Consider the following 14,037-nt stretch of genomic DNA (forward strand, 5'->3'; position numbering starts at 1 on the left):
GGACGGTAGGGTAGAGTTTGAAGAAGTGACGTTGTTGTGTCTAACAAGCAGATATGACAGAACAAGCTGGTAGAAGACCTTTACCAACAGAATGTGCAACATCAGTAAGTAAAACTCAGGTTCAACCAGGTTTTTAGTTTCTGACACAACAGTGCTGCTGACTCTGGTTCATTGTGAATGGAGCTCAAACAACACTCTCCTGACCAACACCTACATAGGAGACACACTGTTAAATAAAACCAGGAAAGTATTCTCATCTCATCGCATCTCATCATCAGCTGCTTCTCCGGGGTCGGGTTGTGGTGGCAGCAAGCTAAGTAGGGCACTCCAGACGTCCCTTTCCCCAGCAACGCCCTCCAGCTCCTCCTGGGGGATCCCAAGACATTCCCAGGCCAGATTGGACATGTAGTCCCTCCAGCGAGCTCTGGGTCTACCCCGGGGTCTCCTCCCAGTTGGACATGACCGGAAAACCTCCAAAGGAAGGCGCCCAGGAGGCATCCTAATCAGATGCCCGAACCACCTCAACTGGCTCCCCTTCGACGCAAAGGAGCAGTGGCTCTACTCCGAGCTCCCTCCGGATGTCCGAGCTCCTCACCCTATGTCTAAGGCTGAGCCCAGACACCCTAACGAGGAAACTCATTTCAGCCACTTGTATCTGCGATCTCACCCTTTTGGTCACTACCCAAAGCTCATGACCATAGTTGAGGGTTGGAACGAAGACTGGCTGGTAAATTGAGAGCTTTGCCTTCCGCCTCAGCTCCCTCTTCACCACAACGGTCCGGTACAATGTCTACATTACTGCTGATGCTGCACCAATCCGCCTTGTCAATCTCCTGCTCCATCCTACCCTCACTCGTGAACAAGACCCCGATACTTGAACCCCTTCACTTGAGGCAACAACCGGAGATTCAGGATTGTACCATTAAGTGAGATGATTTTGAAAGAGTTAATGTGCTTCAGAAAAAGAGAGTTTATTGAGACAGTTTGTGTGCTGCTCGGGTGTTTAGGCCTTCTGCTTGAAGGACACAGGAAGCACAACTCAACTCCTCTGCATTTATCAAACAGGATACAGTCCACCGTCCTATCGGTCTCCTTTTCAGAGATGACAGTTCTCCTAAACGACTACACATCCACCGTGTCAGGGTTCTCCTGGGCTTCCCTCTCCCCCTCTCTGCCTTCTGAGACGAGATACGCACATGCACACACACACAAACACATACACTGATGAGCCAAAACATTATGACCACTCACAAGTGAACCGTTGATCATCTCCAAACAAGGGCACATGTCGTCAAGGTCTGGATAGATTAGATGGTAAGCGAATAATCCGTTCTCATTGTCAACTTGTCGGATATAGGAAAAATGGGCAGTAGTAAAGTCCTGGGCGACTTTGAGAAGGGCCAAATTGTTATGGCCAGACCACTGGGTCAGAGCGTCTCTGAAACGGCAAGGCTTGTGGGGTGCTCCTGGTCAGAAGTGACGAGTACCTGCTCGAGGTTCCACAGACTAGTCAAATTGTCGACTTTACTACTTTGTGATGATGCTTTAATCTTGACGTCGGGTAGTAGCTGATCAACATGGATGCCTTAGAGAAGACAACGGGTGAGGAAGCCTGGTGGCTGGTCATCGCAGCAAACCAGTAGCGGTACATCAAGTGTGTGGAAATACTTCCCTAAAGATGAAACCTGTACTACTGTCACTTGCAAAATATGCAAGTCCATTCTGAAATACAACAAAAGTACAAGTGCCATGCACACTCATCTGAAAAGGCACCCGCTAACGATAGCTGCCGAGGAATGATCCAGATCCTCTCGACAGCAGTCAATTAGCGACTTCACCAAACGCGCTGCCATAACAGAGAAAAGGCCGCTGAAATCACAAATTTACTGGTGAGTTTCATTGTCAAAGATATTAGACCTGTAGCTGCAGTACATGGAGAAGGCTTTAGCGATCTACTGCTTTTTTAAATATAAATATACTTGGCAATCCCAGCTACCAGTCCCCCGAGTGGGAGAATCTTTTCTCCGGCTAGGAAGGCCATCACATGACAGCGGGCAAGCCTTCATCCAGCCCACGTTGATAGCCTTATCTTCTTGCACACAAACCAGGATCTCAAAGCAAAAACTGTGACTGAGTAGGACTATGACGGCGATTAGGCTTACAGGCTAGATCTTGCCTGAGTTTTGTTTTTCTCCTCAAGTGCTTTCCCCCGACATTTTAATTTTTCGTTTTTCGCACTTAAATGGTAGTTATAGTTGTAGTGCATATAAGTTATTGTTGCATACATTGTTGCAGCTGAGTTGCAACTTGTTGTTTCTGCTTGTTTCTGTTCCATGTAAATGATGTTACGAGCTGTCTGTTGACAGCATATACATTAAGTGTTGCTAATACAGATTGTCCCTTCTCCCAGGGGTTTATTCATGACGTCATCAGCGGTTAGTCAAGGTCGACTCGACTTTCATCACATAACTGCCGACTTTAAAAAATGTGAAGTCATGCAACCCCTAGTACTTACCAACAGTGGTCCAAGGAGGGGCAAACCGTGAAGATTATCTGCGTTGGACACCCAAGGCTCATCGATGGGCGAGGGCAACAAAGGCTATCCCGTCTGGTCCGAACTGACAGAAGGTCTACTGTGGCACAAGTCACAGAACATGTTAATGATATTTATGGGAGGAATGTGTCACAGCGTACAGTGCATCGCACCCTGCTGCGTATGGGGCTGCGTAGCCGCAGACCAGTAAGAGTGCTGCTGTCCACCATTCAAAGCGCCTACAATGAGCACACAAGCATCGAAACAGGATCTTGGAGCAGTGGAAGAAAGAAGGTCGCCTGGTCTGATGAGTCTTGTTTTCTTTTAGATCACGTGGATGGCCGCGTACATGTGCGTCATTTACCAAGGGAAGTGATGGCACCAGCATGCATTGTGGGAACATGACAAGTCGGCGGAGCGAGTTTAATGTTCTGGGCAGGGTCCTGCTGGGAAACCCTGTGTCTGGCCATTCATGTGGACGTCAGTTTGACACATGCCACCTACCTAAACATGGTTCCACACCAGGTACACCCCTTCATGGCAGTGGTATTCCCTGATGACAGTGGGCTCTTTCGGCAAGATAATGCGCCCTGCCACATGGCACACATTGTTCAGGAATGTTTTGAGGAACATGATGAAGTGTTCAAGGTATTGCCCTGGCCTCCAAATTCTCCAGATCTCAATCCGATTGAGCATCCATGGGATGTACCGGACCAACAAGTCCGATCCACAGTAGCTGCACCTTGCGACTTGAAGGATCTGCTGTTAATGTTTTGGTGCCAGATACCATAGGACACCATCAAGGGTCTTGTGGAGTCCATGCCTTGGCGGAACACTGCTGTTTTGGCGGCATATTAGGCAGGTGGTCATAATGAACGTATAAATGAACACGGGTTGCTCAGCTGAGAATCTCCACACCCCGCCGCGATGGTTTAACACAGGGTCATATTAGGTACATACTGGGTTTATTATTGCGCTTATTCTGACAGGACACTCCTACACCCTCACTAGGAGTGTAACGATACTTCACGAGACAGTTAATTCCTGATACAAACGTGTGGCGATTCAAATCGGTGAGATGAAAACGAATGGCAATGCTATTTCTAAACAGCGGAGGGCTATCTAGTTTTGAGGTGGCTTGTTTGATGTCTTCACTCGCGTCAGTAGCTGTATCAAGGCGCCAAGACTTTGCAGGTGGTACAGAAAAAAAATGAAAACTTACTAGGGTCACACGGCAATGTAGAGTCCGATTCGCGCATTGCTTTTAGCATTGCTGTCACTGAATTTAACGCACCGGTCTCTTGGTTAGGTGGTCTTTGACCCAGTACATTAGCCATTAACTCAGTATTTAGCCCGGTTTTTAATTTCTTCCTTCCTGCACCACTTTTCTACAGTTCGTTTTTATGATCTCTGTAATCCTTCTTTACCTTTTTCCGTTTGTTTGTGATTTGTTCTGTTGTTCTACTGAAGCTTTCACTCGTGTTTTCTCAAAATGGCGGCGAATTTCTTATTTTTCCTGTGTTATTATGAATCCCATGGCACTTCTAGGCAAGACACGCCCCACGTAGCATTCAAGTGCTAGGATTGGCCAGTACTTGTTGCCTCCGTTGGTTGGGTTGGTTAAGGTTAGGGTGGGGTTAGCTAATCAGAGGCGGCGTAGGAGCGGGTCTTCCTAGAATCCTAGCGCCTGGATGCTATGCGGGGTTAGGGTTAGGGTTAGGGTTAGGGTTCTTGCTTAGAAGTGCCGTGGGATTCATAAAAACGCATTTGTACTGCGAAACTAAACATCAATAGACATCCGCCAGGGCTTACGGGGCAGCGTATTTCTTGCGGTAGGCCCCCCCATAGCCGCTGACATCATGTTCCAACTTCTGGTCCAGCAATTTTGCGGTGCCGTGCTGGTGTCAGTTTTTTGGCACCGGCACCAGTCTTTTTTTTGGTGGAAAAGCGTGGAACCGGTTCTAGATTAGGCACTGGCACCAGGGCGGTGGAAAAGGGCCTATTGTGAATGTCCAGGGAATGTCCGCTTCTGCCTGAAAATGTAGATACACTTATTCCTCAAAGAACAACATGTAAATTCCAAGCTCGGAACACAGGCCAAGCCTCGGTGTGCTTATTTGAAGAGGTTTTCTTTATTTGTATTATTCATTTATTTATTTATTTGATTTGGGAAGTTTTAAAATTCATTTTATTTTTGTTATTTAAGACAAAAGCTATTTTCAGTTTCACTTTAATGAAAAAAAAAGGAAAATATGCATTGTTTTGCCTAGTTTATAACCTACCTCAGACATAAAGGATTCTTTGATAAAGAAAAGATAAAAGAAAATATATTTTGTAGCTCTCTGTCTGAGAAATAAAGGAATCTTTTTTCAGTCATAATTTGTCTTCAATCTCATATTGTAAAAAAAAAAATCGTGAAAAAAATCATATCGTGTATCGAATCGTGAATTGAATGTATCATTACATCCCTTACCCTCGCGAACTTCTTTATCACCATTCTTTTGTTGTTGTTTTTTTTCCCTAAATTTATTTCTGATTTCCCCCCCCCCCATCCTTTTCCTCTCAATTTAGTGGCCAATCGATCCCTATTTTAGTTCAAACACCCACCCTCGTACTGCATGCGTTCGCCAACTGCGTCTCTCCGGCCGGCAGTCTCGAAGGAGACGCCTCACCACTTCTGTGACAAGGCGACTCCAGGCCGAACCACTGCTTTTTCCCCACACACACACACACACAGAGACGCATTCATGTGACGAACACAAGCTGACTCCGCCCCCCTCCCGAAGACAGCGCTGCCAATTATTACTGCTTCATCGAGTCCAGCCATAGACGGATCTGACGAAACCGGGGCGCGAACCCCGGTCCCCAGTGGGCAGCTCCATCGACACAAAGCCGATGCTTAGACCGCTACACCGCCGCGGACCCATCACCGTTCTTTTGTGCGTTTTGTTGACAGTAGACTGGTATCTCAGCTAGATCTGATTTCTGCCCAGCTTTTCAGATGATCAGCTTTTTAACCTTATTGTGCTCCCATTCAGACTCTTATGTGCAGGTACTTTTCAAGAACAGAGTATTAACAGCACCCAGTGGAAGTGTACTACATATTTAGTAGGTATGAGTTGTGTGGTTTCAGAAATAGCCCAACACACAATTCACAGTTCAGCTGAAACTCAGGTTTTCCTCTGAAAAGATGGTCTGTTCTGGTCGGGAGATGTGTTTATCATCCGCATACGCGATGTCTGGATGTCAGCCTTTGGTGTCACATGTTCTGACATGTTGCTGGCCTGATGTCTGATCCAGCACCAGGGAGCGGAGCCTGGTTCTGAGCTGCAGCCTGGAGTCACTGGAGAAGAGAGAGGGGGTTCTGCAGGATAAACTGGGCTCCATGGAAAACCAGCACATACAAGATGCAACCAAACTACAAAATCAACTGGACCAGGCCCAGGCCCGTACATGCAGCCTGCAGAAAGAGGTAAATACACACACACACACACACACACACACACACAGAGCCGGGGGCGTCCGGGTGGCATGGCGGTCTATTCCATCGCCTACCAACACGAGAATCGCCAGTTCGAATCCCCATGTTACCTCCAGCTTGGTCGGGCGTCCCTACAGACACAATTGGCCGTGTCTGCGGGTGGGAAGCCGGATGTGGGTATGTGTCCTGGTCGCTGCATTAGCGCCTCCTCTGGTCGGTCAGGGTGCCTGTTCAGGGGGGAGGGGGAACTGGGGGGAATAGCATGATCCTCCCATGTGCTACGCCCCCCTGGTGAAACTTCTCGCTGACAGGTGAAAAGAAGTGGCTGGTGACTCCACATGTATCGGAGGAGACATGTGGTAGTCTGCAGCCCTCCCCGGATCGGCAGAGTCAAGTCAATTTTATTTGTATAGCCCAGTATTACAAATTAACAAATTCGCATCAAGGGGCTTTACAGCAACACAACAGGGGTGGAGCCGCGACCGGGACGGCTCGGAAGAGTGGGGTAATTGGCCGGATACAATTAGGGAGAAAAGGGGAGGAAATTCCCCCCAAAAAAAAGTATTGCACCGAGATGACACGTGCAGTAGAACAAGAATAGCTATGTGCGTGTGACCGTGACTGATGCTCGTGCATGTCAGTTAGCAGGGCCTCGCATGTGAGTTTGCACTGGACCTCACACACCCCCCCCCCCCCCGCCGTGACCGCCCTGGTCACATGACACGAACGAGTACAAAGATTCCCGGCTCTGTCCATTTCAGCCCGAAACCACTGTCCCATCGGCAGATGTAGATCCTGTGTGAAAAAAAATTCCTTCATTGTGTTCTCCTGTGTGTGTGTGTGTGTGTGTGTGTGTGTGTGTGTGTGTGTGTGTGTGTGTGTGTCTCTCTCTCTCTCTCTCAGTATGAGGACACTCAGTCCCAGCTGACAGATCTGCGTCGGCGATACGAGAGAACAGAGCAGGAGAAACTCAACATCCACCAGGAGCTGGAACAGTGTAGGAGCACCCTAAAAGTACTGCAGGACAAGTCTAACAGTGTAAGTTTATACACACACACACACACACACACACACACACACACACACACACATCATATGCAATGTGCTTACAGTGTTTGTACTCAGCAGAGTGGCTCTGCCCCTTCCTGGAATCAACTGTCAATCAGGGTTTGAGTGACAGGCAGGAAGGATGCGGGGAGGTTTATGATGGGAAGTAGGGTGTGTGTGTGTGTGTGGGGGGGGGGGTCAGTTAGTCAGACTGGAACCTCTTAAATTTCAATGTTCTAATAATGTGTAAGTGAAAAGTATTGTAACAGCCCTTTACTTGTCCAGCAGATTGATTCCTTCAGCTGAAACGCCGCAGAGCTAGCACTGCACTTGCTGTTGTGCACACGGGCAGTCTGGCACTTTAGATTTTGAAATAGCCACTTAGCACTTCCTGGCCAAAGCCCGCCTCTTCCCTCACTGCTATCTTTGCTCTCTGGACTCAAGCACACACGTCCACATACCTCCAGAGTCCCTTTACGTGTCTGGTACCCCTTTTCCACCAAGGCAGTTCGGGGGCTGGTTCGGAGCCGGCATCTAATCTCGAACCAGTTCTCCGGGTCTAGACAGCCGAGGAACCGGCTCTCAGCCAGGGAAACTGGTTCCAGAGCGGCACCGAGTCTTTGCTGGGCTAGAAGACAGGATCGCTTAAGTCAGGCTGGGGAGGCACTCGGCAGCAACCATCAGTTCTGCCGAATAATGCATGCGCGCCATAACACGTGACATGTCAACTCAAAGTGGAGAGGAATCGAATGATTTTATCAGCACATACTTCATTCGATCGACTTTGACCGAGTGGGTTTGAAACCCCACATTAACTTTTCCAGATTTAAAAGCACCAGTTTAGCATAACTATCTTGAAATCCTGTGCTCAAAACCACACGACAAAGAACAGCGAAGAGTTCGCCCCGCGAAATGTTGAGAGCTTTATCGAGGAAACCTTGTAAATGTCAGACCAGTCACCCCACCGGAGAGCAGAGCAGGTAATCACAGGTCCCGTTCATGTCGTAACGGACGTTCTTGTTAGGATATGTAAACCAACCACCTGTCAACAGGGCAATAAAAGCCTCTTGTGTACGGGACCGGTCTCCTGACAGAGCCCCAGCCAGCTCATACCAGGGTCTGTTAGCCCGACTGACCGGCTGGTCACCAGTTAGTGGAGCTTCTCAACTCTGAAAACATTGGAGCAAGATTTTGATTCACCATCAGTTTTTGAGATCTGCACAGTTGATTTCTCGCCTCGAACATTTTCAGATGTGAATTTAAAAGTTGTAAAAAAAAATTCAGACTTCCGGTCTTGCGGCAAATGGACCCGCTTTTCAGGGCTCCTGCGGAATCCTTGCTAAGTCCATATTTTAACCACATCTTCATTATAAATGATAAGCAAAACACTTAAGTCTGTTATTAGTAAACCGGAGTATAGCTGAAGAGCAGTCAAACCAACGCGGACGGCGTCCAGTCTTCAAAAGTGTCGGTACAACGGTCCGTTCAACGCAAGGCCCAACAATCCACCGGTGAAGGGTTCGGGAAACCCTGATCAAGCCTCACCCACACCCGCAGTAGGTCCGACCATGGGCACTGCATAAGAAAAGGTGTATCCTCTGTCAGGAGGGAGGAGCTGAAGGGGGCTGTACACAGTGATGTCATTGTGGGGCTCTCTCGCCAGCTCAAGCCCGTGGAAAAGCAAACTGGTTCTTAAAAGGTTCGCAAGTTGAACCAACTGCGAGCCGGCACCAGTGCTGGCGCCAGAGCCGGAACTACGTTCACATTGGTGGGAAGGGGGTCTGGGATGAGCTGAACATAAGTCGAGTTCCTGGTCTGTGACATTTTGAACATAACCACAGATGTTTGAGATGATCTAACAGGCTCAAACTCAAAACGCAGAGTAAGAGGAACTGGCTGAACGACTCAGCTGGCAGTTTCAGAGCTCTTCTTCGGTGGTGCTTTGTAAACGCAGCTGGGGTTTAGACATGGCGGTGTTGCTTTGTTGAGGTTGACCGGTTGTCTGTACATGTTGCTGTGGTTCATCGCCTGGCAACACATGAACCTTCATACTCAACTTCTGCTCTCCTCACATCTCTCTCTCTGTCTTTCTCTCTCTCTGTCTGTCTCTCTCTCTGTCTGTCTCTCTCTCTGTCTTTCTCTCTCTCTGTCTGTCTCTCTCTCTGTCTGTCTCTCTCTCTCTGGCTCTCTCTCTCTCTCTGGCTCTCTCTCTGACTGTCTCTCTCTCTGTCTGTCTCTTTCTCTCTGACTGTCTCTCTGTCTCGCTCTCTCTCTGTCTCTCTCTCTCTGTCTCTCTCTCTGTCTGTCTCTCTGTCTCTCTCTGTCTGTCTGTCTCTCTCCTGTGTAGTTGCAGTGTTTGTACTGAAGGTTGATTCTGTACAATCATTTGATCTGCTGCCTCCAGCTGCCTCCATTATCCATGTTGGTTTTTGGTTGATTTGCCGCCTGATATCTGATTATTCCCCTTACCCCCCCCCACCCTTCCCGCTTCCTCCCCCTTCCTCTCTCCTCTAATCCCTCTTCCCGTCCCTCTTCCTTCCCTCCCCTCTTATACCCCCACCTCCCCATCCCTCCTCTCCCCTCTAGCCATCCATATTGCAGCCTGTCCAAGCCATATTCATGGGCCTTGTCCTGGCTGTGGTCTACTGGTGTTTTGGACAGTTGTGGTAGAAAGGTACACGTCCACACCTCATCCACCATCCTGTCTGTCCTCGCTGTCTCTGTCCCAACCCGACCGTAAGGAACCGTATGCGAGGAGACGAGCTCGTCCTGGTCACATTCAGAATTCACTTCAGCTGTTGATCCTCACAAGGGGATTGTGGGTGTGCAAACTGACAAAGTAGTCCTGAATATTATCCGAATCCTCCAGTCGTCCTTTGGCCCATTGAATACAAAGTGAAAACTGGATTAGACGATGAGCTGCTGCCGTCTGGCTGTTCTAGAGCAGCGCTGCAATCGGAGTCCAAGATCTGCTGGGATACTGGTTTGACTTGGTCTGCGCTCATTAAATAGTTAATTTTCTTTATAAAAGCAGGTTTCTCCAGCACATCGTGTTGTGAATCACAACCGCGTCTTTGTGTCTCACCACATTCTGATTCTGATTGGCCAGGACAGCCTCGATCCCCCCGCCAGCAATTTCCTTCAAGACCCGTTGCCGCATATGTTGTCTTCTTCATCTTCATCATAGCTGCGCTGACCGCCTCCTGTTTTCAGCAGCACTAACTCGAGCATGGCCGTCCGTCTGTCTGTGTGTGTGTCTGTCTCGCTGTCTGTCTGCTAGCAGTGTGGTCATCGCTCCGCTTCCTCTGCTCCGGTTAACACTGATCACCGTCCTGTAAGAGAAGGACCGCCACGGTAATACCGCCCGCTTCTTAAAGGGAAGTCTCGCCTCAGGTGGAGCTCAGCTGTGTCTGTGAGCCAGCTGGCATCACTGACCTCGTTTCCATGCATAGTAAAACACCCGTGTTAATCTGACTAAACTAGTGTTCTGAATAAGACATGGTCGTGTACACTGTTTATTAGTTTTAGTTGGGTGTAAGCACATTTTGATTAAATGTGATGTATTCTGGTATAACTTGGGTTAATTATCCATCCATCCATCCATCCATCCACCCATTATCCGAACCGCTTATCCTGCTCTCAGGGTCGCGGGGATGCTGGAGCCTATCCCAGCAGTCATTGGATGGCAGGCGGGGAGACACCCTGGACAGGCCGCCAGGCCATCACACAGGACCGATACACACTCACACCTAGGGACAGTTTAGTACGGCCGATTCACCTGACCTACATGTCTTTGGACTGTGGGAGGAAACCGGAGCCCCCGGAGGAAACCCACACAGACACGGGGAGAACATGCACACTCCACACAGAGGACGACCCGGGACGACCCCCAAGGTTGGACTACCCCGGGGTCGAACCCAGGACCTTCTTGCTGTGAGGTGACCGCGCTAACCACTGCGCCACCGTGCTGCCCATGGATGTGTCTGATGGATGGATGTTGAAAGTTTGTCCAGTACTTATCTGACAACCAGATGAACGGCACTCATCTGGATTTGATAAACATTATCGTTTACATCAAAAAATGAGTGGGGAAAAGAGTTCTCCACTCTTTTTTTGTGGCTTTAATCCCCTCTACTTCTCCCCAATTGTATCCGGCTAATTACCCCCACTCTAACGAGCCGCCCCGGTCGCTGCTCCACCCCCTCTGCCGCTCCAGGGGAGGCTGCAGACCACCACATGTCTCCTCCCATACATGTGGAGTCACCAGCCACTTCTTTTCACCTGACAGTGAGGAGTTTCACCAGGGGGACGTAGCATGTGGGAGGATCACGCTATTCCCCCCCAGTCCCCCCTCCCCCGAACAGACGCCCCAACGGACCAGAGGAGGCGCTAGTGCAGCGACCAGGACACATACCCACATCCTGCTTCCCACCTGCAGACACAGCCCATTGTGTCTGTAGGGACGCCCGACCAAGCTGTAGGTAACGCAGGGATTCAAAACGGTAATCCCTGTGTTGCTAGGCAACGGAGTAGGCCGCCACGCTACCCGGACAAGTTCTCCGCATGTTTTGGATGGATGCTTAATAGTGTGGCAGAAATTGATGACGACCGCAACAGAAATCCATCCTTGGCCTCGGCTTTAAAAACATCAGGGAAGCCGGTGTGCGGTGGCGGTCGAATGGGATCGTAACCTGCAGAAAGATCCAGAAACCAGAATGCGAGAGGAAAAATGTTGCACATGTCATGGCAGCAGGTCCATCAGACGGTTACCTTAATCAGATTGTGTAAACGTAGTCCGTAGGATGCTTCATAATCCTGCCCAGCCAGTTAACGAAGGCCTGATATGAGGGAGTAAAGTTTATGTCAACAGGAAGTAGCCACAATATTACTTATACATCACCTCAAGACCCAATACATCTTTCCCTCTGGTGAAGTACGGAATACCCCTTTAAACATGAAGTCTCACCACTCATCTATCTCTAACAGGGGCTAACCCAGCCTGTCTGTCTGCCCATCTGCCTGTCTGCCCATCTGGGTGTCTGCCAATCTGTCTGCCTGCCTGTCGGTGTCTGCCCGTCTCTACCTGTCTGTCTGTCTTTTTACCCGCCTGTCTGCCCATCTATCTGTCTGTCTACCCATCAGTCTGTCTGTCTGTCTGTCTGTCTTTTTACCCGTCTGTCTGCCCATCTATCTGTCTGTCTGTCTGCCTGTCTGCCCATCTGTGTCTGCTGGTCTGCCCATCTGTCTCTGTCTGTCTGTCTGTCTTTTTACCCGCCTGTTTGCCCATCTATCTATCTATCTGTCTGTCTGCCCATCTGTGTCTGTCCATCTGTCTGTCTGTCCGCCTGCCTGTCTACCCATCGGTCTGTCTGTCTGTCTGTCTGTCTGCCCGCCCGTCTGTCTGTCTGTCTGTCTGTCTGTCTGTCTGTCTGTCTTTTTACCCGCCTGTCTGCCCATCTGTCTGCCCATCTGTCTGTCTGTCTGTCTGCCCATCAGTCTGTCTGTCTGTCTGCCCATCTGTGTCTGCCGGTCTGTCCATCTGTCTGCCTGCCTATCTACCCATCGGTCTGTCTGTCTGCCCGCCCGCCCGTCTGTCTGTCTCCAGGGCTCACATCTTCATTCTCTGAGCGTTTGTAAGGTTTGATTTCATTTGTCTTCTGCAGAAGGACCAGTGCTTTTCTTTTCTGTTTCTTCTTCTTCAGCTTTATTCATCTTGTTTACATCTGTCATCATCTTGTTTACATCTTGTTTACATCTGTCATCATCTTGTTTACATATTGTTTACATCTGTCATCATCGTGTTTACATATTGTTTACATCTGTCATCATCTTGTTTACATCTGTCAGCTTGTTTACATCTTGTTTACATCTGTCATCATCTTGTTTACATCTGTCATCATCTTGTTTACATCCGTCATCTGTCATCTTGTTTACATCTGTCATCATCTTGTTTACATCTGTCATCATCTTGTTTACATCTGTCATCATCTTGTTTACATCTGTCGTCATTTTGTTTACCATGTCTCATCAGGGCCGCTGCTTCATTTCATTTCAGTTACACATCTTGTTTCCTCCCCTTGTTTTTATTTTCTATTTTCCACCTTCTGCAGGGTCTGTGGCACAACCTCAGGGGTGTGTGTGTGTGTGTGTGTGTGTGTGTGTGTGTGTGTGTGTTCGTGTGTGTGACTGTTTTAATGTGTTGCTTATTGTTGTTGTCTTGTTGGGCTTCTTTCTGCTGTTTCACTTTCTAGGAAAATATCAACTGCAAACTAAATCAACACTTTCTGTCTGACTCCCTCTCTCCCTTAATGTGTGTGTGTGTGTGTGTGTGTGTGTGTGTGTGTGTGTGTGTGTGTGCGTGCGTACATGTGTGTGTTTATCTAACAGAGCAGCTGGAGCCCCTGGTTGCCGGTTGTCGCGGTGATGGTCGCCGTGACTGCAGCTGTCCTCTACCCCAACCTCTCCAAGAGCAGCTCTACCTAACACACAAACACACACACACACAATCACACACATACACAACACACACACACACACACACACACACACACGGCAGAAACATAAAAAATGTAAAGCAAGGACCGTTTCCAAGAGTGCATCCTCGGCATGTCGAGTCCATGGTGGACACACACACAGACACACACTCGTGTGCAGCGCGCCCTGCGGGGGGCGCACCACTGCTTCTTCATATGTACAGAGTGATATTGTATATAGTTCTACAGAGAGGGAATATAAAGGTGACCGTTTCTACGGAGGATCCACGGGCAGTGCCGGGTTCTCTCCTGGGCTTTTTGTTTGTTTGTTTTTTCTCTGTTTGGGTGGGGCGGAGTCCTGTTTGGGTGGGGGGGCCCCGGTCCTGGCTTAGCCTGCAGCCCGTCTTTCTGACCACAGTGAGCACCGAACGGATCCGGGCCGGATCCCCGGCAGCTCTCCGAAGGCCCGGCTCCGTAAGCGAGCAGAGCACTGATCCGTTAAG

General features: G+C 49.1%; 1 protein-coding gene across 4 annotated transcripts in view; it reads left to right on the plus strand.

The window, feature by feature from the left end:
* Window positions 1-13,582, plus strand: part of slmapa (sarcolemma associated protein a) — a 62,423-nt gene extending 48,841 nt beyond the window's left edge. For 3 of the 4 annotated variants that reach the window (XM_056302028.1, XM_056302039.1, XM_056302038.1), the window contains 4 exons: window positions 5,834-6,005; window positions 6,918-7,052; window positions 9,648-9,735; window positions 13,449-13,582. In XM_056302028.1, the coding sequence (XP_056158003.1) occupies window positions 5,834-6,005; window positions 6,918-7,052; window positions 9,648-9,731 (391 nt within the window). In that variant the 3' untranslated portion in view covers window positions 9,732-9,735; window positions 13,449-13,582. The remainder of the gene's footprint in view (window positions 1-5,833; window positions 6,006-6,917; window positions 7,053-9,647; window positions 9,736-13,448) is intronic. The other variant, XM_056302036.1, reaches the window with a different exon arrangement.
* The last annotated feature ends 455 nt before the right edge of the window (window positions 13,583-14,037 follow it).

The sequence above is a fragment of the Lampris incognitus genome, chromosome 2, assembly GCF_029633865.1.
Source record: "Lampris incognitus isolate fLamInc1 chromosome 2, fLamInc1.hap2, whole genome shotgun sequence".
Taxonomy (NCBI): Eukaryota; Metazoa; Chordata; class Actinopteri; order Lampriformes; family Lampridae; genus Lampris; species Lampris incognitus.